This window comes from Xyrauchen texanus, chromosome 36, assembly GCF_025860055.1.
Source record: "Xyrauchen texanus isolate HMW12.3.18 chromosome 36, RBS_HiC_50CHRs, whole genome shotgun sequence".
Classification (NCBI taxonomy): domain Eukaryota; kingdom Metazoa; phylum Chordata; class Actinopteri; order Cypriniformes; family Catostomidae; genus Xyrauchen; species Xyrauchen texanus.
Genome location: NC_068311.1, coordinates 16,258,106 through 16,286,006, shown reverse-complemented (window position 1 = coordinate 16,286,006; position 27,901 = coordinate 16,258,106). Strand labels below are relative to the sequence as shown.

The window sequence follows — 27,901 nt, the reverse complement described above, 5'->3', positions numbered from 1 at the left end:
GTCACAAACAGAAACTAAGACCAGTTCTCAATTCAAACCAAATCATCACTTAAAACAATAGCCTGAAAGATGCGTTGAGTACCGAACTATATTTAAAAAAAGTCTAAAGCCTAACAGAAGTCTACTGGAAGCTAGCAGAAAAAAAAAAAAAAGAAGCATCTCCGGAGAGCTTCAGTGCTTTGATCCACTACAAAGATCTGGACTCGGGCAGTTAAAAGACTGGAGGGCTCAGCTTCCTCTCCTAACATGTTTCCAGCAGCTGATAGGATAACCTTTTGTGGCTGGGAGTTGTACAATTTCAACCTAAGAAATCAGCTTTTGGGCGAGTGAAGCTGTATTGTACACTTCCAAGAGGCATCTTTGCTCTTCCCAGGTGATCAAAACAACTACAAAGCATTCCAAACAATACCAGGTAATGCCATCTGGTGAGAAAAGATGGCCGATTTAAGGTCACATACCCAGAGAGGTAACAAAATGCTCATGGGCACTCAAGGTCTTCATGCAGCGCTTATTTTTGTAGTCCCAGATCCTCAAGGTCTTGTCATCAGCACAGCTCACAATGAACTTTCCGCCAGGGTGCACAAGAATACCACGCACCCAATTATCATGGCCAACCTGAAGACAACACCAGATGAAAAGACAAAAGAGGCAAAACACTTCTCAAACAGTCATCCTCTACACTACTGAGAATCCTAGCCACTGCACTAGGCCACTCACCAGTGTCATAAGGCACATCCCAATGCTCACATCCCACATCTTGATAGTCTTGTCTCTGGAACCAGACAGCAGGAAAGGTCCAGGTTTCCCACTCTTCTTTGTCTTGCAAAAGAACAAGCAAAGATGAACATATATGAAGCATTTTAACAAGGCCTAATGATGAAAAATGTTATTCAAATTAATTGCATATAGCAATATTTGCTGAGAAAACCCCACATACAAAGATAATTCAAAGACATTACATTATTGTAGCAGACAAAAACATTGAACAATGGCTTATAGTCAAATTATTTGGTTTCATTTCCAATACGTTGAACAGAAGTCTTTCACTGGCCTGCTGTTCAAAGCAATCGAGTTTGTCAAGTCTATCCAATGTAAACTTAGGGCCCGTCAACAAAAGATGCGTTCTTGTATTCCATCTGCAATATCTTGGCCCATGTACACATGACTGAAATCTTCAGCCAGTGCATCTGAGGGTTTTTCAACACCTCGTTCCTTGAGCGGTGTTTTTAGTGCTAAAATGTATTCAACTTTGAAAAATGTGTCAAGACCCCTGCATCTGTTCTATTGCACTGCATCCAACTGTTAAGAACACAAGAACACATCCTTTGTGTACATTATTATTTGCATTAATATTTATTACTGCATTTTGGTAATACTTTACAATAAGGTTACATTTGTTAACTGCATTAACATGAATAAAAATGACCAATAGTTTTAAAGCATTTATTATTCTAGGTTGATGATAATTTGAACATACTAATACAATACACATTTTTTTTAATCAAAAGTTGTACATGTTAATATTAGTTAATGCATTATGTAGGGATGGGTAAAAATATCGTTTTTCTAATGCATCATGATCTTTGTTTGAATTATCTCGATATCGATTCTTAAATCCTAAGATCGAGCTTTCACTTTGTGTGGCAACCCTCTATAATTCAAATAAATTACTCACATGTGCAACCAAATCCCATGCTATGCGACTAAAAATGTCAACGATTAGCCACTGGCTAGTAAATGATCAGATTTCACTTCCCAGTGATTCAGAGGTATAGTTGAGAATAAGTTATTAGTACAAAAGGTCCTTTCACTGCGTGTTGAGAATAAAAGTTTGGTTTAACTCGTTCTGTGTCCAAAGACGAGATCCAAATGTCATTGATTAATGTCTTATTAATACCCTTTCTTTTCTTACAGTAAGTTGTAGATTAAAAAAAAAATAACAAAAGAAACATTTACTTCTAATTACAGATGGATGCACTAAAGAATCTCTTCTCTTGCTATATCCAAGAGTCTAGAAGAAATTATGCAAGTAAACAACAAAAATAAAAACATATGCATACATTGCATATATACACTCACCTAAAGGATTATTAGGAACACCTGTTCAATTTCTCATTAATGCAATTATCTAATCAACCAATCACATGGCAGTTGCTTCAATGCATTTAGGGGTGTGGTCCTGGTCAAGACAATCTCCTGAACTCCAAACTGAATGTCAGAATGGGAAAGAAAGGTGATTTAAGCAATTTTGAGCGTGGCATGGTTGTTGGTGCCAGACGGGCCGGTCTGAGTATTTCACAATCTGCTCAGTTACTGGGATTTTCACGCACAACCATTTCTAGGGTTTACAAAGAATGGTGTGAAAAGGGAAAAACATCCAGTATGCGGCAGTCCTGTGGGCTGAAAATGCCTTGTTGATGCTAGAGGTCAGAGGAGAATGGGCCGACTGATTCAAGCTGATAGAAGAGCAACTTTGCCTGAAATAACCACTCGTTACAACCGAGGTATGCAGCAAAGCATTTGTGAAGCCACAACACGCACAACCTTGAGGCGGATGGGCTACAACAGCAGAAGACCCCACCGAGTACCACTCATCTCCACTACAAATAGGAAAAAGAGGCTACAATTTGCAAGAGCTCACCAAAATTGGACAGTTGAAGACTGGAAAAATGTTGCCTGGTCTGATGAGTCTCGATTTCTGTTGAGACATTCAGATGGTAGAGTCAGAATTTGGCGTAAACAGAATAAGAACATGGATCCATCATGCCTTGTTACCACTGTGCAGGCTGGTGGTGGTGGTGTAATGGTGTGGGGATGTTTTCTTGGCACACTTTAGGCCCCTTAGTGCCAATTGGGCATCGTTTAAATGCCACGGCCTACCTGAGCATTGTTTCTGACAATGTCCATCCCTTTATGGCCACCATGTACCCATCCTCTGATGGCTACTTCCAGCAGGATAATGCACCATGTCACAAAGCTCGAATTATTTCAAATTGGTTTCTTGAACATGACAATGAGTTCACTGTACTAAAATGGCCCCCACAGTCACCAGATCTCAACCCAATAGAGCATCTTTGGGATGTGGTGGAACGGGAGCTTCGTGCCCTGGATGAGCATCCCACAAATCTCCAACTGCAAGATGCTATCCTATCAATATGGGCCAACATTTCTAAAGAATGCTTTCAGCACCTTGTTGAATCAATGCCACATAGAATTAAGGCAGTTCTGAAGGCGAAAGGGGGTCAAACACAGTATTAGTATGGTGTTCCTAATAATCCTTTAGGTGAGTGTATATTATAATATATATATATATATATATATATATATATACACATACACTGCAAAATATTGAACTTCAAGACATTACTTGATGGAACAGACTGAATTTACTTCTAATTACAGATGGATGCACTAAATAATCTCTTCTCTTGTTATATCCAAGAGTCTAGAAGAAATTATGCAAGTAAACAACAAAAATAAAAACACACACACACATATACATATATATATATATATGCAATGTATGTATATGTGCAATGCAAAATATTGAACTTCAAGACATTACTTGATGGAACAGACTGAATTTGAACATTTTTCAAAAGCTAAAATATGACCAATTTGATTAAATATTTTCAAATTGCCAAGAAGTTCATGCATGCATGCACGCACACACATGAGCATTAACTGAGAGAATTTATTTTATATGAAAGCAAAATGGAGTCACAAAGGCATCTATATGAATCAATATCGAATTGAGATCAGAATCATAAGCTTGTGAATCGGAATACAATCGGGAAATCTGTATCAATTCCCAGCCCTAGCACTATGAACATGAGCCAAAAATGAACAATTGTATTTATGTAAACATTAATAAAGATTAATACATATATATTTATATATCAATACCCAATGGATTATGTTAGCAAATGGAGCCTTTTTGTAAAAGTGTCACTGCAATTTATTTTTTGGTTTTTAATAATCAAATGTTAAATTGACAACCCTAATTTTAACACAGAGCCTGCACCATCTATATTGATATTTATGGTTCTTGCTTTGAAGAAAATGCAATACAGTGCAGGGGCAAGTCTCTGATCCACAATACAGTTATGAAAAACGGTTTATAAAGACTGACGCATTACCAACAGCATCATTAGACGAGTCTGACTCTCAACGGAGGATCATTTATTACAGACATCCAATAATAAGTCCACTTTGATGAATGACTGGTGAATACCACACCTCTAAAAATAGAGTACAGAAAGCTATTACAAATCTTCTGCACAGTCAATGAAAAGGAGGATTTAAAAAGAGCAGAGGTGTTTGTGACTATTAGACAGTTATTGTTTATTTTTTTGTAAAGAATGGATGATGGCCATTACATTAAGACTTTATCCATTTTCTCTCCATAAAAGCCAACTCTGCTGTAGGGTGTAAGGACAAAGGGAGATTACAATCAAAACTGCTCATGCTGAGAGGCTGGCATGCTCAGACAAGTGTGTTCAAAGCAAATTTATACCATTAAACAGAGCTGCTGTAAATAACATTCAGGGATTCGCAATTAACATCTGTGACAGTGTTACTGATGTCAAGAGATTCTATTTTTATTGTACCTGAACTGGTTTGACAAGACCAAGACAACTAACTAAATATAGGAGGAAAAAGTTCCCTTCATACAATGATTGTAATAACTGAGAGTTAAAGCCTGATTGGTATTCCACATGCTATGAGGGCTTATGCTTCATCAGATAAATATGAAATTGGATGCGGTTGATCATAAGACTCACAAATATCAAAATGGTACAGTCTTCACCTTAGGCCATCAAGCGCTAATCCCTCCAATGTAATTTCATGGTCCAGTTCAAACCATTCTACATCACAATTTTAGATCCTCAGGCCCATCACAATGTGTTTACAAGGCAAAGACCAATATAAAAATCTGAACAAAAGATGATGCATTGAATAACCACAAAAACAAAGAACACTTTCATTGAAACCTCTTGAAATATAGTTAAAAGAAAAGGATGAAATTTCCTGTTGATCTGAATTAACATATGAGAACTGGTTTCTCGTTGCCTCGGACAATTGGAAATTTGGGGCCACTGAAATCTGATGAGCTAGCCTATTTTACTAGCTTTGTACAATTCTGTGAAATTCTTTATACCTGGTTTAGGGGCAGTTCACACCAAACACTTTATTGTGTCCATCTGCACTGTTTTCAATTGTTTTACTATGTAAACATGCTCTAGACCGAGGTATTTGATGTTGCGCGGAGTCTTGCTGAAGATGAAAATAATGTGCATTTCGAACTGTTCTGAGACCAGCGTAGACAGACAGCACACTGGAGGTTAAGTCATTCACAGCAGGGGGAAACCCTATAGCTTTCTATGCAGCTAAGTGCATTCACTCGTAAAATCTGACCAAAGTTCAGTTTCAGGCTGGTAATGATGTTTGCTCCACTCATCATGTTTTGGCAGACATTGGATAATGGTAAATCAATAGATTCAGAATTTATAATGTATAATTCTATTTTAACATGGTTGGCAGTGATTGGATGATGCTGGCCATTACTTTAAATCTGAATTAATTATTCAGCTTTACAAAAAAATCAGCAGTAATGTGTCAAAAACATTTAAAACCAGCAATCCTGGAATCATAAACTATTAGATAAAAAAAAATCTGACATTCTATAGCTTGGCATTATTTACAGTTTTACCACTTAGTCCTGCTGTCCACATATGTGGACATACAATTTTTGCTTGTTTATTAGATGCTACTAGTTACAAATCAAAAAGGGAAATGGAAAATGAGCACACCAGTCATGGTCTGGTCTTGTGAGGTTAATGACACTTTTGTTCACAGTGTTTTACACTTTATTATAGTAATTAGTAATAGTAACATTAATACAAAATAATACACAGCAAGTACATTAAATGTATTAGTAATAAACTACTGTAACATGAACTCTACAAAATATAGTATGACCTTCTACATGTTTAGAGCAAAGTACAGATGTAAATTAATGCAATTTCAGTCAAATATTGTTTCTGAAACTAGAATAATCCATAAGTCCTTTAACCAAATTGACAAGGAAAAACACTTGCTATTGCAAATACTACAGTATTCCTAATGGATTTAGAGGGTAAGATGTTTTGCACATATTCAAAAACAGTTTTTGATTTAAAATAACAGACAAGAGAAATCATTTGCATTTGTAAATGCTAGGGCTACCCCCTAATTTTGTGGTTTTAATATGTTCTCACCTCTGAGCCAGTCGCTTCCAGAATAGTGGGATGTGCACTTTCAGGGGCCCAAGAAATGCACTCCACCACATGTTCATGCTCCCGCAGCTCTGCCTTACACTCTTTCGAGGCCACCGCCCAAACACGCACCGTCTGGTCATTAGAACTACTGGCGATCAGGGTCCCATCCTGGTTGGGCCGCACCATGCGCACCCACTCTCTGTGGCCAGTGAATGTCTTCACACAGTACCTGTTAGGGGTGCCAGCAACCACAGACATAAAAACTTTAAAGAATTAAACATTTCTATATTTCTGCTATACATGTTGAGGGACAAACACTTCTATGAAAGATACAGTATGTAATAAAATCAATAAGTTCCCCACATCTCAAATGTGTTTTGTTATCATCAAAGGGCTGCCTCTATTATTACAACTTGTAAAGTAGTTCTGAGACCTGTAGGTTGCGCAAATACAGGTGCTTTTCATCCAAAGTAACTTAACAATATAGTAATTGAAAGGACTGTTCTGTTGGAGCAAGCTGGGGTTAGATGCATTGATCTAAGGCACAATGGTGATTAAGCAGAACTGTGAACCAAGTAACTCCAACCTTTTTGGATCACTCCAAAATGGGATTGGGCCAGCAACCTACACCTTAAATTTTACAACCAATATGCCCAGTATCTCAATAAATGTCTATTTAAAAGAATGAGAAGCCTGCATACAGCATTTGGTTAAGGACTTACCCAGTGGCCACCTCCCACATTTTAATGGTTTTATCCCTTGAGGCTGAAACTATATGGTCTCCATTGGGCATAATAGCTACTGATGAAACATTATGGTCATGCCCTGAAAAAAGAAAGGAAAGCAAAGAATTGAGTAGAAGATTTCTCATATTATCCTTAAATAACCATTGTCATCCACAGCACATCCAAATCAGAGTTTACAAATATCTGGATAAGCATTTGGAATTACACATTGTTTGTCTGAGACAGCAGAATACATATGCCAATTCAGCACAAAATATGAAAACATTTCTACCATGCAAATCAATGTTATGCACATTAACGCTTGACAATGAGTGGTTAAGCTTTAAAACGTATTGTACAATTTAACGGGGAGTAATAAGCTGCTAATTTGCCTTGGGTGGCTTTGTTCTCCATTTGCAATGAAAGAGAAGAGCTAATTACACAGGACGCCATTTTTAAGCAGTTGAATAGATGATGAAACTAAGTAGCCTAGAAAAAGGCAGTCTTAAATATGGGGGGAGAACCACAAAATGTTATCTTGTCTTGAAGAGGATAATTAAACTGCTGTCCAAATCTCATAATCTTTTGCTAAAGCAGCCAACCCACGAAGCGAGATGGAGGGGGGGGGGGGGGGTGTCCCCTTTGCCCGACTTTTCATTTCTGTTCTACAACAGTTTAACCTAGTCTCAGGGCAATGTGCCAGCTTTAGTGACAGGGTGTAAATTACAAGCATTTGGATTTGAGCACATTACAAGCTGGTGCACACATTATTTGGATTATTACCACTCAGGGTTTACACATTTTTTACGTGGATTACGAATGACATGGAGGAAAACTCTGACAACACTTGATTAGCTTATGTTCTCTCTCTCTTCAGTAGGAACGTTGAGGTGCCAGTTTTGGGCTTTTTTTTTTTTTTTTTTTTAAAGTGTTAGCATAAGTGAAAATTTGTTAACATGGAGCACCCATATGTAAAAATGCATATTCGCTTCTGTGTTGCTCTCCCATAAGAGAAGCCTTTAGGCTCACATTTATACAGAAGCTATTCAAATTTACCAATTTGAATTACCATTGTCCTGTTAGGACTGTCTTCACTTTCATGGAATAAAATAATACAAATAATTTAAACATGTCTAAAACTAAAAGGCTATAAAACAGAATTCTCTGATATCTAAAAAAAAAAAAAAAGAAAGCCTTCAAAAATGGCACAGGTGAAGAAATGTGTTACAGGCTGGCTACTATTATTGTGAGAGTCTGTCTTATGGATTTGTTGGCAAGCTGGAACTTTAATGAGCTGCATTCAACACCTGCCTCTTGACACTCTACTCACTCCTGAGACACCTGACAGCTCCTAACAGTTCCCAGAACCAATGAAAATATCTGACACTAGACACTGCATACCGTGCATGGTCCTGATACACTCGAAGCCCTGGAAGTCCCAAAGCTTAATGGTCATGTCTGCTGAACAGGAGGCCAAGAGCTTTCCAGTTTGGTCAAAGGAGATGTCCTGTACAGAGTCTGTGTGGCCCTTAAGAGTGCGCTCGAAGTCGCCCGTTTCATAGTCCCATACCTGGATCAGACACAGAATGCATGTTTTAGCCCTATTCATTCACATTAACATGGACAAAGTACATAAAAAACATGTTATATGTATAGCTCACCCAAAAACGAAAGTTGTCATTATATCTTTCCAGACCTGCATAGCATTATTTTTTTTTTCCCTTCACAAATTTTTGTTATATTCTTCAAATAAAATTCTGCATATATGTTTGGAAAGAGTAGGGTGAGTAAATCACCACATAATTGTCATTTTGGACTAACTACTCCTTTTATCATATTAACAATTATCTAATGATAATGAGCTTAAGCATAAAAAGGCAGGTTTGGGCTTGCGGCTGCTATTATTTATTCAGTAAAACACCCGTCATGTTGCTTGCTTTTTAAACACGATCAAATGTGTCAGACTACCCTCTGGATACAATCTAACACTTGTTTATAGCGTCTGCTTCAAGAATCATTAGAATTTAAACATTATCTCCTGAACTCCTAGCAAGACTGGGGCAGATCATTTAACATTACATTAACTCCTTAAAGTTCAGTTTTATTTTTTTCGTTAAAGCATTTTGGTGAAGTGCGGTGAACATGATCTGCTTGTTCACCTGGATGCAGCAGTATGATAAACAGCCCCAGGGCTTAATGTGAAGATCAGGTTTCAGCAGTTTGCATGCTGCAGACACAGAGGGATAAGCTCTGTCTGCTGCACAGGCGGCTAATGACAAAAGCCCCTCCACCTGCTTATCTGCCTCCCGCTTCTAAAGTGGAGGGGGCCTGAACCCCATCCAGTCGTGTGCTGATAGAAAATATCCACACAAAACACATGATGTGGCAGACCTGGGTCAGTCAAGCATCCAAGGAGTGTGCTTAAACCATGTATCTGAGACTGCAACATAATATTATTCGTGTACTTTTTGTAAGGACTTAAATTTGCCCTTGTTGATCCTTCTGTATGTGCCCGAATTTCAGCACTGTTGTTTTAACCCTTGTGTACGTTTGTGCTATGTACGTTTGTGCTATCAAAAATGACCGGCCCACTAAGATTATTAATAAATCTCCTATATTGCATTAGATCTTTTATAAAGGTCTCTATTAGTAAAATACAATGTGCAGATTTGTTTCACTCAGAGCCCAAACAGCATTGAGTATTAGTTTATGAAATTCCCACTAACACCCATAAATAGACAGTCCTGTTTATTATTAGGGCTGTCAATCGATTACAAATTTTAAATCAAAATTAATTACATAGTGTCCCGATTAATTAATCGCATTTACAAATATTTGCTGAGAAAGCCCCTCATATAAAAATTATTTAATACATAATAATGAAACAATGATACATAGTTATCTTTAAACATTTAAAATTATATATATATATATATATATATATATATATATATATATATATATATATATATATATATATATATATATATATATATATATATATATATATATATAGAACTCTTGGCAGAAGAGTTCATCATTGATAAGACAATATAAAAAGTGGCTTTAGAATACAATGTATTGTTTACTACCATATTGATCACAAGTCAATCATTGGCACACAGTTCACAGCAATCCATTTCACAAGTGAATTTGTCAATCAGTTGGAGATTAATTATGAGGGCTTGTTCAAGGTCCCGTCAATGTACACCTGCGTCAGACAGATGCTTGTGTAGCGGTCTCGGGTGCGTTGAATCATAAACTTTTTAGGTCACGGTGTCAAGTTAAATATAGTTTAATAATTAGAACACAACTTGAGATCCCTTAGTTCGGATTTGCGCTCCAAGTGTTTTGAACGCAAGAAAGTTATGCATGTGTGTGTTGTTCTGTCTGCTGATGGGTTGATTTCTTCACGCGTATAAACTGTGTTGCTCACACAGCTGAAGTTTCACTTACTGCCCTCTGGAGTAGACAGGTAGTACTACAAGCTTGTATTTCTCAGGAAGGAATCTTCCTTATTACTGTCCAGGGGCGATTGTGTTAATTTTTTTAACGTGATATTTTTTTTTTTTTTATCAAATTAATCGCACTGAATTAACGTGTTAAATCGACAACCCTATTTAATATATAACGTTTTTTCCTTATTCTAAATTCTGACACATAATATAGACAATGACATATCATAACTTACAGAAGACTATCCCAATTCAAACTAGTCCAAACACAACATATGACAAGTAGATCTTGAAATATTACTCAAAGTCTGTATATGGAAAGACAATGCACAAAAGGGCACTCAACACATGTAGTGTTCGAGGACTTTGTGTGTGCAAACACACATCCACATGTGTGCTCATCTAAACGATGCTCCTGAACACTTAATATTTCAGTGTTTTATTGTCTAATCCATTTATATCCAATGGCTGGTTAATTTTCACCAGGAACACAACAGTTGTAACAAAAGTTAAATAAAACCAATAAAATGGTCCAAAATTTTTTGTGTTTTCAGATACAATATGTAAACAAAGTAAAGGAATTTTAAACCAATTGGATTAAGTAAAAAAAAAAAATTAAAAAAAAAAATCTGTGTCAAAATGACCGAAACGCAACATAAGGGTTGAAGATTTAAGATGGGAATCAATAATATATTAAATTAAAAAAGGAACTCTAAGGATCCATTCAGGCAGAAAGCGTTCTTGCATTAAAAGAAAGCTAGATACGGTGCAATAAATGGATTGAATGCTTTAAAAGTTCTTCAAGATTGACAAGCTAAAAACAGCAAAACATGGTGCAACGTTCAGAAACATCATTCTAGCGAATGTTTACATAGAAGGGAAAAAACAACAACACGTAGATAGATGCAAAAAACCCATTGTGAGAGTGGCCCAAGATAACAGCAAACCTGAACTGTGGCAGCATGGCAAGCAAAAACTGATATTTTTTAGAACTAGGCAAACTAAAACTCTGTTTATCTATATCTAACAGACTAAGCGCCTGAATCAAAAGAAAAACTGTAAATCACTAGGCTTCAAAATCAGACGAAACGGAAAAAAAAAGAAAAAAAAGAACATGATAAAAATCAGAGAGCTATTTTAGATAAGACTGTTGACATTTCACATAAGACTATGTTAGAGCATGTATAAAACATTACAATCTGTATGATAAACACGGGGCTTTCAAAATACAACTACTCATGCATGAAACTGAACTGCAAGCCATTTGGTTGATTCTCTTATGTCCAGGCTGATCAGACGGAAAACGGTCTTGTCAACAGGAAAAAAAGGAAGCTGTCAAAGTTGTAATTAACATAAAAGAAAAATAAATCTCAGTGTTAAAAAGGTCTACCATAGATGTCTTGCCACATCTACATTACACTGAGCAGAGGTGAGAAAATAATGCATTAGGCTGCACAGGTTTAGAGGCCCCTGATAATTAGCGATGCATATGTAGTTGTAGTTAATGGGGAAGAATATTTGGACAAGTCCTGGTTGTCTGGCTGGGGGCAGCCCATTTATAATGGTGAGTGCTGGGGATTTTAGGGAAGGATTTAAAAGCAGTGTTCAAATCTAGGGCAAAGGAGGAGGGGGGCACAGCGCAGTCTTGTCGGTCACAGGTTGGTCTTTGTAGCTGCAAGCACTGAGGTAGAAAATGAATTACTAGAAAAGCAAGTGTTCAGTACATTAGAGGAACACTATTGAGGAACAATTCCAAATAAAACAGAACATGGAGGGGTGCCGTCCTGAAAATATAAATAAATGATGGCTGGAAAAAAAAAAAAAATCCCTCAATAATTGTCTATAAATAAAGGTTTAGGCTACATATGGTATGGTTGTTCATTTGGAGGCATCACTGAGGATGTGCACAGAGTTGCTGGGCTCTGTTATGAATAGCAGTCATGCAGAAATGGGGCATGTCTAGGAGAAGTGCTTCATACCAGGGGAATATCACACTGATTGTGCAGACTTGTGAGGACAATGGCTGCCTGCAGTCAAATTTACAGCTCATTCAAGGCACAACACTGTATTTACATCAGGGAGGCAGGTTAACCTATATTCAACGTGCCATTTTCAATCGAGATTTGAGAACAACAATATAAGAAACCCTAAAAAACCAGTACATTTTAAATATTTTTATTTATTTAGCCATGATAAATAGTCAAACAGATCATAATTTTTATTTTTGTAAAACTCAAAAAAACTATTTTTTTTTTTTTTTTAGGTATGAGATGTGTACCATGCAGACAAAAAGCTTGGAAGATAAAGACTAATTCACCTTTATTGTTGCATCCTCTGAAGCAGAGACCATGACACTGAAGACAGGATGGAAAATTACTCTGGTGACAGGACTCCTGTGACCGCTCAGGGCGTATCGCTCAGGGGGACGGGGTATCCATTCTTTGGGGTCTCGCTTCTGTCCAATTGGCCCACCTAAAGTTATCTCTTCTTTCGCCTCATTCAGTTTTGATTCTAATTCCATCACCTGGGAGGAGGTACCATGTTATAAAAAATAAATAAATAAATAAATAAATAAATAAATAAATAAAAGTTACATTTCAAATAAACAAAAGCGTTAGATTAAATTATGCTTTGATTTTGTTTGCAGTTGTTGTTGTACAGGCACAGTAAAGGCATCTCTAAACCCTATAATTTGTATTTCTGAGTATGAATAGTCAATGAGTCAAGGCCACCTCCATGTTCCTTAATAGGATTTGCATTAAATATGAAATGTGCAAACCTTTTTCTGTAATCTGATGACTGAAGTCCATTTCTTTTCCAAAAGGCCTGCATACTTCTTATCCAATTCCTCATTCTGGTAACAAAAGATTAAAGAAACATTACACCATAGAAGAACAAATGGTATTGAAAAAAACTAAACAAGAATTAAGTCTACAGCAAAACCAGAGGAATACACCCATCACCACAGTGGTCAGTGTAAATTCCCTTTAAATCCCTTCACATGGGTTAATCTCCTGCAGACAAATAGATCTTACCAAGATTACAATTACACAAACACTGCACTGTGAAAAATTATCTTCAGGGTCTACACATTTCTGGAAGTCACATTCAGATCTTGGTTTAAAATGTAAAGTATCTCCAACGCAGGGCTGAAACTAAGATTCTATCTCTGGGGGGCTTCTTGATCTTTAGGGTGGGCAAGTGGTTGTTTCTTCATCAGAAGGGGATGTCTGTTTATTCCAGGTTTTTTGCAGAAAGCGGCATTCTGAAATGTCATGCAAACGAGCACAGCGTTTAAGGAATTAAGTAAAAAACACACCCAGTTTCCTATCCGAGAACACAATTTATGTGGTCATGGAAACAGAAACAGTGTTCTTACAAGTTTATGAAGAGTGCGCATGTACGTGAACAGACTGGATAACTAACGTCATTGGATGGAGCCCAAAAACAAGTTAACAAAGCCAAAAGAATTCAACATTTCTAGGAGTAAAGAAAGAAAAGCACATACAGCGTAAACTATACCATTTATACACACAAATGTAAAATATCGACGGTCCCTCATGTTCACATATATGTGCTCGAACATTGGGGGAATTCCAGAGTTTCACATAAGAGGAAAACTCTATTGCAGTGCAATTCTGCTGCAGGGTGGTAGAAAGTTATGAAAACAAACAGCAACAACTTGGGAATTTCTGGAAATGAAGCGAAGCAATGAATAATGAAATGGCGAATTCTTCCTCATGGATGCCATTTACACAAGTGTCGTAGGAAAATTACGTTGCTGTGGAGATGGCTGCTTACTGAACGAGCTGTAGAGAGTACGCCGCTTATACAGTGCATGTAAATGCTTTCTCGAAATAAGCTGCTTTCTGGTGTCCATGTAATAGTAGTAAACATCAGAAAATTACAAGATCTATCCTATCAAAAGCTCAAGAGGCTGGAATAGCAAAAGCAATGATGTTTGATATTTAGCTTTACCACTCTGCGTATCAAAACCCGTATTCACATTTGCGGTTCAGTCAGGGCTCAGATTCCAATTCAGCAGTATGATAAGCCAACAAGAGTAATTGAGTTTACTCTGGCAAAAACATTCTTACAGTTGTGTGTTTTTAAATATGCAGGCTCACAGTCTAAGCTTGAAGGCAATAAGGGTTGTGCTTGCTGAAAGAAGTGTATACATTATCTCTGTTCCAAAACCTATTGAGCAGACTAAATAGACAGCATTTTATAGATGCACTGCAGACAGCAGGAAGGTTATGCTGTCTATTAAGATACCTTGTCTTGGTATGCATCTTATACAGATACATGAACTAATCAACTTTCCTCGATATTTAAGGGTGCTTTGGACATATTTCTATGCTTATTGTTAGGAATGCATGATATATCAGCCAATAACCGGGAAAATCTCAATATTAAAAATCGCACCGATAATGCCATTAACGTGTATATTTTTGCTGATAATGAGTTACGGTTTATTTGCTTGTGGCTGAGAATCTCTGACTGCCTGCAGTGTCTTCCATTCAGGCAAAGACTAGTGCAGCCCCAAGCGACGGTGTGTGTGCGCACACACAGTGCGTCCGTGTGAATGAAAGCCAAGCTCAATGTTGATCTGTGAGGGTTATTTAAACATCTCTGTACCTTGTTACATTGTTTTGGGTCTGGTTTTAATTTGGGATAATCTGCTGTAAGTAACGACATGCCATTTCCCATATTCCGTTTATGTTTCATGAAGCAAATGAAAATGCGATAAAAACATGCATGTACAGTATGTTACTAGGGGACGATCATTTTAGCTTATTACGTCATGAAACAAACCAAATGTGGAAAATTGCAGATCGTTACTAGCAGTACAGCATTACGATTAGTGCTCGACCAATTTATCAGTCGGCCGATATTAGCCCTTCACAGATATATCGGAATCTGCGTATATGTTTTCTGATACGCGCAGATATGAGCTGATGACAGGGCGGAGTTGAGCGGTACAGAGTTAAGTGGTGTCTTCTCGGTAAGTTGCTTACTAGTTTGTGATATACATACTGGAAAGTTAATAAACAATGACTTAATTTTCCCTTTTCAATAAAACTAATATAACATTAACCCTGTTCCTGACAACCATGTCACTCATGTTTATCACATCTGTTTGCCAGCTATATTTTGTCAGTGCAGTCAGTAACGTAGCAGATTGAAAGGCAAATAGAGCATCTATTTGCAGCTCAGTAGGCAATGGTGCGGTGGTGGATTGTGCCAGTTGGGAGTTGATTTCACACTACATTGTTACCTATTTGGTGAGACGCAATGTTGGAAAGTAAATAAACAACATCCATCTTTTAATCTCTGAGACAACAAGCTTATAGCTAACTAGCTAACCACGTAGCTACTTTCATTGCTTGTCAGCTGAGTGGAAGCTAATGTGTAAACATGTATTCACCAAACTGTTTTGTTCAGGATTCGCAATTTGGTACCCCCTTCAACCGAACAATTCCAGTCATTGCATTTACAAAATGTAATATTTAAAAGTCTGGTTTTCCACCAGAATAAGGTGTAACACTGCTGCTTATCTCTAGACTCGGCAGTAGCAAACCAAGAGTTATTGTTTGACTTATGTTATACATTAAAAGTGAACTATTGATGATTATGTTTTGATAAGCAAGAAAACTGTACTGTAGTACAAATTAGAGATACTTGTACTTTACTTGAGTATTACCATGGCATTTTCTATTACTTTATACAGTGAATATAAAAAGTCTACAAACCCCTGTTAAAATTCCAGGTTTTTGTTATGTAAAAGAATGAGACAAAGATAAATCATGTCAGAACTTTTTCCACTTTTAATGTGACCTATAATGTGAACAATTCAATTGAAAAACAAACTGAAATCTTTTTTGGGGAGGGGTGAAAAACCTTACAATAACCTGGTTGCATAAGTGTGCACACCCTCTTATAACTGGGGATCAAAGATTTCAGTTTATTTTTCAATTGAATTGTTCACGTTATAGGTCACATTAAAGGTGGAAAAATATTTATCTTTGTCTCATTCTTTTACATCAGAACCTGGCATTTTAACAGGGGTGTGTAGACTTTTTATATCCACTGTACTTCCACTCCACTATATTTCAGAGGGAAATATTGTACTTTTTCCCATGTTGACAATGTATAATAAAAATAATGTCAAATATTCTTTGATCAAAATTAAGAAAGCAGCCTGCTGATTAGCTTTTTATAGTTATATCAGTGCAAAATCTGTAAACAATCCAAGCCACCATATCGGTAATCAGTGAATTTTCCTCCTCTAAAATCGGTAACTGTATTCAAAATCAAATAAATATCGGTCTGGCTGTATTTGCAATTAAAACAAGACCCAAAATTTTTGTTACATGCCATTTCTAACCTCATTTTGGTTTAATGCATTATCACAGCTGTTTGAAGTTAATTATTCTCTCTGGAAGAGTGTCATCAGGATTAACACACACACACACACACACACACACACACACACACACACACACACGTTGTGTTTCCATGTTTTATGGGGACTTTCCATAGACATAATGGTTTTTATACTGTACAAACTTTATATTCTATCCCCTAAACCTAACCCTACCCCTAAACCTAAACCTCACAGAAAACTTTCTGCATTTTTACATTTTCAAAAAACATAATTTAGTATGATTTATAAGCTGTTTTCCTCATGGGGACCGACAAAATGTCCCCACAAGGTCAAACATTTTGGGTTTTACTATCCTTATGGGGACATTTGGTCCCCACAAAGTGATAAACACACACACACACACACACACACACCTTGTCGTGCACTTCTCACGCAACTTACAGTCTAGCTGATCCCACAAAAGCTCAATGGGGTAAAGATCCATAACAATCTTTTCCAATTATCTGTTGTCCAATGTCCATGTCTTTGCCCACTCTACCCTTTTCTTTGTTTTTCGGTTTCAAAAGTGGCTTTTTATTTGCAATTATTCCCATAAGACCTGCACCCCTGAGTCTTCTCTTTACTGTTGTACATGAAACTGGTGTCGAGCATGAAGAATTTAATGAAGCTGTCAGAGGAGGACATCTATTTGTTTGGTTGTACATCTGGCCTTCACCATCTATTTCTGTCCTTGTTAAAGCCAGTTGTCCTTTGTCTTTGAAGACTGCAGTGTACAACATTGTATGAAATCTTCAGTTTTTTTTTTGGCAATTTCAAACATTCTATAGCCTTCATTCCTCAAAACAATGATTGACTGATGAGTTTCTAGAGAAAGCGGTTTATTTTTTGTGTGTGCCATTTTTGACCTAATATTGACCTTAAGACATGCCATTCTATTGCATACGGTGGCAACTCAAAAACAACAACAATATTTAGTTAATTAAGCTTAACAGCTTTCAGCTGTGTTTAAATTAATGGCAAGTGATTTTCTAGTACCAAATTAGCAATTTAGCATGATTACTCAAGGATAGGATGTTGAGTGATGGCTGCTGGAAACAGGGCCAGTCTAGATTTGATAAAAAAATAATTTCTGAAATAGTGATGGTGCAGTTTTATTTCATCAGAAATATCAGGACTATAATTTGTGATCAGTTGAACGCCACTTGGTGAATTAAAGTGCCAAATTCCTTCCGAAACAACAAATAATTCCACAAATTATATGTCAATTATTCCAAACTTTTGGCCGCCAGGGTTTATAATTTTAATTGTTTTAAAATATTGCCTTACTCTGTTACCAAATGGTCCAGACACAGAGACTACAAGAGTGCAAATTGAATGAAATCCACATGCAGTTTATTGTGCTACTCCAATCCCAATCAATAATTACCAGAAGAAAATAAAGTGGTACACAATACGGGACTTTTAATTATAAAGAAGCCTGTAATACACATGGGACTCTTATTTTGAAATGTCTGCGCTCCCAGTTGTGAACTTACCGAAAGCTGAGAAAGTGAATCTGATTAAAACTGCCAACCTGAGTGTAAACCCTCATTTCTTTGAGTGATTCATGAAAAAGTCCCGGTTCAAAAGAGCCATTTGTTCATTAGTCTCTTGCGCTGGGTTTGTTGTTGCATGCAGTGCAGCAAGCTCATCAGAAACAGAATGGGTGAAAAGCGGTGCAAGACACTGGTTGTGTGTGTGTTCTAAGAATATATTCAATAACTCACAAGATGATATCTGACGAAATCGCATGTGAACAAACACAACACGACTGTCGCCAATGGTGACTTGATTTTAAATTGTTGTCACAATCAATTATTTTTGGTCGCATTTGCGACCATCTTGGTCACAGTCTGGAGTCCTGTTAATTAGTTAAGTTCATGATAAAAAATGTAAACTTTAAATATCATATCGGCCACAATGAGCTGTGAATTATTGGATATCGTTTCGCCCCAGAAATTCCATATTGGTGCATCCCTACTTCTTGGGAGTATTGCATGGTCAGCTTAGTAGCGTGCAATAGGTAAAATTCTAATGGAATCCATTTTTAAATAGTCATCTGTGCACTTCACACAAGGAGCTATCTATTTAGAGCATTCCAAATCAGTGATTTATGAGGCTACATTTAGTTAGCTTGTCACCTCAGAACCTCCCTTTGTTTTGAAACAGCTTTGGTTTCATTTCACAGCAGAGAGCACAGCCTCAATTGTAAACATTTCTGTTTTGGCTTAGTGCAGAACCGTGATACAACCTAGAAATACCCCATCTCGAGACCATCCATCAAAAATGCAAAAGCATAAGATGGCTCCCATATCATGGAGCCATCTTATGGACATGGAAGGCAAAGAGAGAGAGAGCAAAAGAGTTGAGTCTCTGTTGGACTAATATCAGAGAAGTCCAGCAGAACAGAACAAGTGCTGTCTCTATTAAGCGGAGTGTGAGGGGTAGTGCCATACATTTCTGAAGGAGAGGGACATTTCAAGCCTTTTCCGAGGTCTGATCAACCATCTGCCTGGACCCTCTGCCATACATGGCAGTCAATGGCTGAATATCATCCCCATCAGCAGAGCCAGCCTATAATCACTCCAGTCTGACAGTCCATCAGATCATTCTGGCCCTCTGAGAGCCACTTGCAATCCAGAGGTGCAAATCACAAATCCCTGCCACCTCTCAGAACATCTTAACAGCTAGAAGGATTGACGATGAGATGTTTTCTGCTAAATTAACCCATATTAACAGCATTCTGCTTAATTAAAGTGAGCTTTTAGCCCCATGCCATCATCCAGTGACCACCTCTCGGGCCAGAGATCGGATCAAGCATTTATCCTTTTTCTTCCCACTAATGGACATGAATGTTTATCTTCTGTCAAACCAGCTGTTTTCAAACAACAGCTTCTGTGCATGCTAAATAGCTCTCATATTTCCAGACAAAAGCCAGACGGCCTCCAACACAAAAGGCGTTTTCTGCTGAATTTCAGTTAGTTATTCTCGTGTTCACCCCTTTGATAATGGAAAAACACTATTCAAAATGTCTCTTTATCAGTGAGAAGCATCGCTGAGACAACAGGGAGCATGGGGCTTTACATCTGCCACACATTATTATCTCTGCAGTGCCTTAATTCAGCATGCGTGCTGTCAGTCACAACCTCATACAGAGGCGCCAATTAAATGGGGAATACTTCAAATTAAGAAACATTGGCCTGACTGGTGTTAAAAGGGAGGGGGTTCCCACACTCACCATGTCTAATTCCGCCTCCTTTTTGAAAACTGAATATGCCTCTTCATATCCGTTGGAACGAAGGTAATCAGCTATCGCTCGGTTTCTGAAAAACAAAGAAGCCTAATTAGTTCTCCTGATAACCAGGCTTTATGACTGTGGATTAAGAAAAGGCCGTTGGTGAAAGCTTTTGACATATTTGAGAGAACATGAGAGTCTGAGCATATGTTAAAAAGGCATTCGGTACATTGGAATTTTATTTAGGTAACCATAATACATCTGCTTATGAACACACTGTGCTTAAATGCTGAGTTATATTTGATAAAGCAAAGGGAGGAGAAAAGACATAAATTCCCTGCCTATACAAATGTAATTACTGGCCCATATATGCGTAAAGAAAACAAAAAAAAAGGATTTTCCTTAAATGAAAAGTACACCCATAAATAAAATTGTGTCATCATTTACCCATCCCAAAATAAAAAGTAATAATCCTCTTGTTGTTCCAAAACCATATATAACCTAATATATATGGGTGATAACAAACATAGGTGGAACTTAAACTACTTTATTAATAACACCTTTCAATTTTTTCCACTCCACCCATACTATTAAACAAAAGGTTTTTTCTAAAAAAGAAAAAAAAAAAAAGGGGGTGTCTGAATTTCTGAAATAGTGCAAAATAATAACAATATTTTGTATTATTATTAGTAGTATTAAATTGACAAACAACAAAATAAATTTGAACATTTTAACCATTTTAAAAATGAACCAATGCGATGCTCCGATACTGATGTATTTAAATGGATAAGGTATCGGTCCGACGAGTCCGATCCAAATTGGACAATGTGTGTTAGTCATGTTCGTTACGGTCAAGCTCAAAAAATAATTAATTTGTAGTTTTATATCAAGTTCATATGACTCATGCATTTTATTCAAAGCCACTTGAAGACATACAATAGCTCTGTGAATCACAAAAAGTGGTGTTTAAAAAGTAAATATATAAAATGCACGCGCTGCTTCAGCATGTCAGTGAATGGCGCTGCTCCGTTTACACACACACACACACACACACACACACACAGCTATTTTTAGCCTTAAAAGCAGTGCGCAATATTTGAGCGCTACTCCCGAACAAAATCTCTGAACAACATCTATGTAGATGCTCAATAGTTTGGTTTACTTATAATATGCATTTAGAATGTAAACATATTTCTAAACTGATTATGCAAAAAACTGGTATCGGATAAGGATCGGCCGATACAGAGATTTCCGATATCTGAATCGGAAGAGAAAAAGTGGTATCAGTGCATCCCTATTTGTTTTCATTTAATGGTTTATAAGGCTATAGCCAACTAGGTCGCTGGGCTTACATTCTTGAAATGAGAAAATAAAATAATTGTGAATACATCGTAGCAATTAAGGAGTCTATCTGAAATGGCATCGGAATAATAAATGTTTCTGTCAGTCTAGTCAATATTGCAATGAAATTTTTAGCCTACTGACGGAGCGGTATTTACCATGTTATTACAATCTGCAGCACGTTTGCAACCTGTCTGATGAAATGACAGACACAACAAAGGAGTTGCGGAGAGAGTTAATTATTTTCCACAGAGCTGTAATACACATGGATGCCAAGATTACAGTAGAGAAATGTTTGAAATACAGATTTAGGGAGTTGAATCTTAACAAATGGATCTTGTTGAGTTTCAAAGCTTAAAAGGTGCAATATGTAACAACTTTCATGTAATATTTGCCCTTTTTTTTGCCAATGTGTGAATGGCTTGTAATGCAACTTAAAAAAACTTCCTAGCCTGTAGACTGATTTTCATGCAACGGAAGTGGGTTGCTTTTGCCGGGAAAATCCAAAGGATGTGACGTTTATGCGCTCTCCAGAGACAGCCTTGCCTCAGTGCTTCCGCTATTCAACAGCGACAACAAACTGCAAAACTAGGTAACGTTATTTTAGATGGAATCTAGCAAATGTCCAGCTACCAACACAGACTCCTACACAAACTCAGAGTAAGCAAATAAATAAATAAAATTGCTCTACTGAATCCCATCTGGCTAAGCAAGAATGTGATCGTGGTCAAGCGAAAACTGTTTTGATTCAGTTTTGGGGATCAAAACAGACCTCGAATTGGTGTTCTTATTGGACAGTTAAGCTTATATAAATACAAAGCACTTGAAATATAATGGCATAAGGATTGATGTGTGTAATTTTAGCTAAACTACAATAACGCATTAAATGAATACTAGACAATGTTCAAGATAACGCAAAAAGCTCCATTCATTAGTGTAACTTAACTTGGCTATACAGAAAATGTATACAATCTTATTATAAAACAAGAGCGCATCGATATATCAAAATGACAGTTGGATATATCGATGTGATTGAATCACATCAATACTGAATTGTGTCAACATTTTATAATGTGCAGTCTATTTTATAAACCGCTACTGCCAAATTTAGCAAAGCTAAAGCTGGCTAGCTAGCTAACGGCGACATTGATCGTATAAATGCAGTCAATGTATCATGCAAAGAAAAGTGATTACTTCAAACTACATTCTTGAATAGTCAGCCTATATCCACACTTTGTTTTAACCCTGTTCCAGCACTGGAGAATCAAATATAATATACAGTCTTAAAGTTTGTAGTAAAACAATCATAACGGTGTAATTTTAATTATGGTACCTCATCTGTCAGCATGATGCTGGTGAATCACGTCTCTTTTTGTATGTTACGTCATTGCTTTGGTCGATGCTCGCTCGCGTACCTATGGAGTGTGTGCGTGAGCACGAGCAACAGTTAGCTGGCTGCAATTCACTTAACGGCCACAGGTGTCATTAATAACAAGGGTTTCTGAATCTTACATACTTTAACAAAACTTCTCTGGCTGGGCTATGTACGGTGGCTAGTTGGAACCTGATGACAAACATTCCCGAATGTGAACGATCTGCTTGACGAGATTAACAAGGTGCACAGGCAACAAATAATTAAATTAGCCTATTTTATTTCCATCATACACTCAACATTCTCTGATTAAAGTAAAATGTTACAGCTTGTGGACTTTGCAAAATTTGCTTGCCACTATGAGAGTTAATCTTCAGCTATTTCTCACTACACAAGCAATTCTGTAATACATCTCACTTGAGCACGAATGTCTGTTACATGGAATAATTGATTTAAACAATAAATTACATAAGCCAGTTACTTCCCCTGTGAACACTGTTGTCTCAGTCTCCCATTGCAGGCAATGCCGTAATTACGCTTGTGCACAGTTCACGAGAGATCCACAAGATGGCGCAACTGATCATGAAACCGATATTAAAAAGCCGATAACCAATTATGTAATCGTGTGAAAATCAGTAAAACGGATTATCGTCGATCTCTACCAAAGTATACGTCGGTTGTGTTGCTGATCGGAATGTGCACAGTATGAGTGATGCAAATTTTGTCATCGGCGTGGACAGGCTGTGAGTGGCCCAAATTTTCTCGACATGCAGACAGTCCTAGTCTATTATCATAAATACAGCACAAGCCAAAAACACCAGAATGTTGGGGCCTGGGTAGCTTAGCGAGTATCAAGCCTCAAACACTGTTTTTAACACATTCGGTGAGCTACTGGGGAGTCAGCAAGTCTGTGGCGAGCAGAAGACATTCAACTGATGGTGGTGATAGTGAAGACAAAGATTACTGTCTGAGACGTCACTCTGCTGTCCAACTCATCCTGGCATTGTGATGCCAGAAGCATCTAAGGTTGTGAGGAAAGGAGCCCAATATGGAAATGCTGCTTTAGCAAAACAGCTGCATTGTGTGCATAGAATCTTAAAATTAAGATAAGATCAAAATCAAGGTTGATAACCAGAATTATATAATCTATAGATAAGAAAAACAGACCAACAGCAAACACAGGGAGAGAAAAATTCTGTGCGTGGCATAGCTAGAAATAAATTATTTCTTTATTATGATTTTATATAAATGCAGCTGGCAGATTTGAGCTGGCTCTGTGTATGGTGGAGTAAACCCTGGTCAGTTCACTAAAGAGCAGACTGACAAATTCACAGAGCTCTACCAGTGGATCCACTGTAGCCTGTGACAAAGAAGGTGCCAAGTTTAAGTCAAGGTCAGTACAAGGTTCTCTCTCATGTGACAGGCAGCAGGAATACTCTGCATATTGCTTGATGATAGAGGGTGTCTTGACTGCTTTGTTGTCTTTGTACGGAGGGATATGTTTGACCGATACCTTGCCAGAAATGCAGCTCAACAAAAAAAAAAAAACATCACATTGTATTACAATTTTTACTGCAGCACGAGGTAGACAAGCCCCTCCAGCTTTCCAAAACTGGTTTGGAAGGACATGATGTACCAAACACAGCAAGGAAAAGAAAACATTGTGAACAAATAAATGAATGCTCATAGCTTTGGGTTAGTATCCATGGAAACCGAGGAGCAGGGACAGAAGCAGCAGCAATGAAAATGAGTGTGCAGAGGGCTTCCTCAAATTAACCAAAAGCTGTCTTGAGAAAGTCAATGTCTATATCTGTACTGATGCAATGCTCATCTTCTCTCTCATGCCAAATATCTACTTTGTATCATATTTTGTAGGACTCTGTCAATAGCACAATGTACAGATATTTATTAGTAATTATTTTTCTCAAGAGATTGCATCAATACTTCAGATCTTTGTATCAATATATTTTTATTTGTGTGCGCATTCACAGTATTTACTTCATTTAAATTAATAAAACCGTAAGCAACACATTGGTTTTTAAAAAATGACCTCATAAAAAGGTAAAAAACAAATGCCCCTAAAAAATCTGATCGGGAGGCAAATATTTCCAAGTTAATTTCTAAGTGCTGTACAGGACAAAAATGAAGTGAATTGTGCAAGAGATCCTGAAACTAATTATGGAGACTCTCTCGCCAGTTTGGTACTAGTTCAATTGCAACGCAATTACGATACAATAATGCAGTGATTTCCAACCCCACTAGGGGTCATTAGATCTTCACGGCGGGGTCCCGAAGCTCTCTCTGTTCTGAGGGTTACAAGAAAAACAAAAGGAATGTGAAAAAGTTTAAATTATTTTGTAATAAAAGCACAATTAATAATGGCAATTTTAAGTATTTGAATCATCTTTAATTTATGAGATATATAAAAAGACATACAGTATGTCTAACATTAGCTGTTTGGTGCGCATCTCATGAGTGTTAAAGACGTAGGCTTTTTTAAAAGTTGCAGCAAAGCTGCTTGTTGTAAGCAACGATCAAAACAACAGGTGAGCTAGCCAAACCAAATCAGTGACTATGGCAAAGTGTCAGGTAGAACAGAAAAACGTGGTAAAAAGAAAAAGTGGATTTATTATGATTTCATTATTTGTATTGAATTTGGATTCATTTTCCAACAACTAAATGCATGTCGATTCACATGCCATCAGTGCACCAAACACCCTCAGATGGTTGCTTAACCCAGGAAATTTTTCCTTTGGAGAACCTCAGAGATATTTTGACTAGAGCTCAAATTAAAATCACAGTTTAAAGTTTTTGTAGTAATAAAACTTTTTTTTTTTTTTTTTTTTTAAATGCATGCATGCATAAATATAAATTTAATTTCAATTTAAAGTGAATATCCTTTCCCACATTATTGTCTTAACCTAGAAAACTTGCAAAAATAAAACCTGAAAATTTAAGTATAAAATGGATACATTTGTTGAGAACGTCCGGTGACTTCTCTAATGCATTGATTGGATTTACCAGATTATATTTTGCTCCTGTTCCAAGGAAAATCTATTCTTGTGAAGTTCATATTGTTAGTCATTATCATTGAGCTGGTGGTGAATTCATTAGTTTGCTCCAGTCAATATTTTTGTAGTGGATTTACTTCGATGTTTAGGGTCATTGTCCTGCTGAATCACCCAACTTCTAAGTTTCAGCTGGCACACAGCCACCCTGGCATTATCCTGTAGAATATCTTGATAATCTTGGAAATTAATTTTTCCAGATAATTGCGTAGTGCTAGGGTTGGGCGATGTCTCCTAAATTGGCAGTTGACGATGTTGAGAGTAAAACATCGCGATGGACGATGATATTGTTCGGGGTTAATATAATTTCATATAATTTTCAAAAATGATATGAAAAATTATTTTTCGTTATTTTACTAACCCAACTAATGACTCGTCGGCTTTATCAGTAGGTTGCGACACGTGAAGCATTTTTTTTTAGCTTTCACTTAAGAAGAGTTGTGCACTTTTTATTTTAATATATATATATATATATATATATATCTTTACATAAATACTATTTTCCACTTAAAAACTATAAATTTCGTTATTTTACTCATTGATGAGCAAATGGTCGAAGGCAGAAATGACCATGTACCTGCAGGAAATGGCCATTGATGGGGAAGAGGACCCGCTGACTTGGTGGAAAACGAACGACAAAAGGTTTCCGTTCATGGCAAGATTAGCACGGAAATATCTGTGCATATGTGCTACCAGTACTCCATCAGAGCTGGTCTCCAGCACAGCGGGTAGTGTAGTTACTCCAATCCGCAGCTTATTAAAACCAGATAAAGTGAATATGTTGGTATTTCTGGCCAGAAACATCGAAATTTAAACATGGTCTATGGTGAAAGATATTAGACTTCTTTACGCATTTTTCGCCATCCGTTATGGAGCTATTCGATTTTGCATATTATTTTTTAATCGTTCATTTGTGTAGTTCATATGACCACTTTACAATATTTCAATAACAATTTATTTTGTAGCCTGTGCTGAAGTTAATTGTGCTGCTAATTATAAGTGAAATGTTAATGCCGAGTTTCGGTTTGAGTGTTGTTCCCGTTTTCTAGTTCTTTATTTGTTGTTCTTCTATGTTTTAATAAATGTGTGTTATTCATATTCACCTTGTTTCTTTCATTTGATTTGACATTATGGATTCATGGCCAAGGACATTTTTCTTTAAAAGTATTAACCAGACAAAAGTTATTTGACGTTCAGCTGGTCTGGGTTTATCTTAAACTGCCGCTTCAGTGTATACAAGAGCTATGTGACAATGAGCAAGATTTTCTGAGACACTACAACTACTAATAATTAATTAATAAAGGCTATTTTCTTGTAGCCTACAACATAAAATATTTTAATCTAAATGTACAGTGTAAGACATGTAAAAAAAAGACAAGAAGCTAACAATGTCAAGATCAATATTTGTGTAGCCTGCCTGACACGGTATTTTCACAGACTAACACGTCACGTCTCTGGCATATACTACAGTATTTAAAATAGCATATATGCATTAGTTATATTCTCAATTTAATTTACAGAGCAATCCCTGCAAAGTTTTTAGGTTAACTATAGAAGAGACTAGGATTAGTGAGTCACACTAGCAAGACTCGCAAAAGGGGGCGTGGCATCACGATGGTGGCTCTACATCGTGATGTTGGTCAGCCATCACGATGGACGATGATATCGTCCATCGGCACAACCCTAGTGCTGAGTGTTCTTCCCAAACAATTTGACAGAAAATGTTTTCCCTGTAGCATTGTGGAATGTCAGGGTGGTCTTTGGCAAACTCAAGATATGCAGCCATGCTTTGTAGGAAAGCTTCCATCGTGGTGTCCTGCCATGGATCATGCCCGTTTAATGTTTTCTGTATGCTAGACTCATGAACAGAGATGTTTACCAGTTCCAATAATTGCTTCAAGTCTTTAGCCATCACTCTAGGATACTTTTTACCTAATTGAGCATTCTGCAGTGTGCCCTTTGAGTCATCTCTGATGTACGGCCACTTCTAGGGAGAGTAGCCACAGTACTAAATAAAC

At 37.1% G+C, this 27,901-nt stretch overlaps 1 protein-coding gene across 1 annotated transcript in view; it reads right to left on the bottom strand.

Moving 5' to 3' along the window:
* LOC127629829 (lissencephaly-1 homolog A-like) overlaps window positions 1-27,901 on the bottom strand; it is a 54,552-nt gene that overhangs the window by 3,391 nt on the left and 23,260 nt on the right. The window contains exons 3-10 of the mRNA XM_052107091.1: window positions 20,106-20,190; window positions 13,220-13,294; window positions 12,758-12,964; window positions 8,387-8,555; window positions 6,983-7,085; window positions 6,261-6,489; window positions 718-819; window positions 459-615 (exon numbers count right to left, since the gene is read on the bottom strand). Of these exons, the coding sequence (XP_051963051.1) occupies window positions 459-615; window positions 718-819; window positions 6,261-6,489; window positions 6,983-7,085; window positions 8,387-8,555; window positions 12,758-12,964; window positions 13,220-13,294; window positions 20,106-20,190 (1,127 nt within the window). The remainder of the gene's footprint in view (window positions 1-458; window positions 616-717; window positions 820-6,260; window positions 6,490-6,982; window positions 7,086-8,386; window positions 8,556-12,757; window positions 12,965-13,219; window positions 13,295-20,105; window positions 20,191-27,901) is intronic.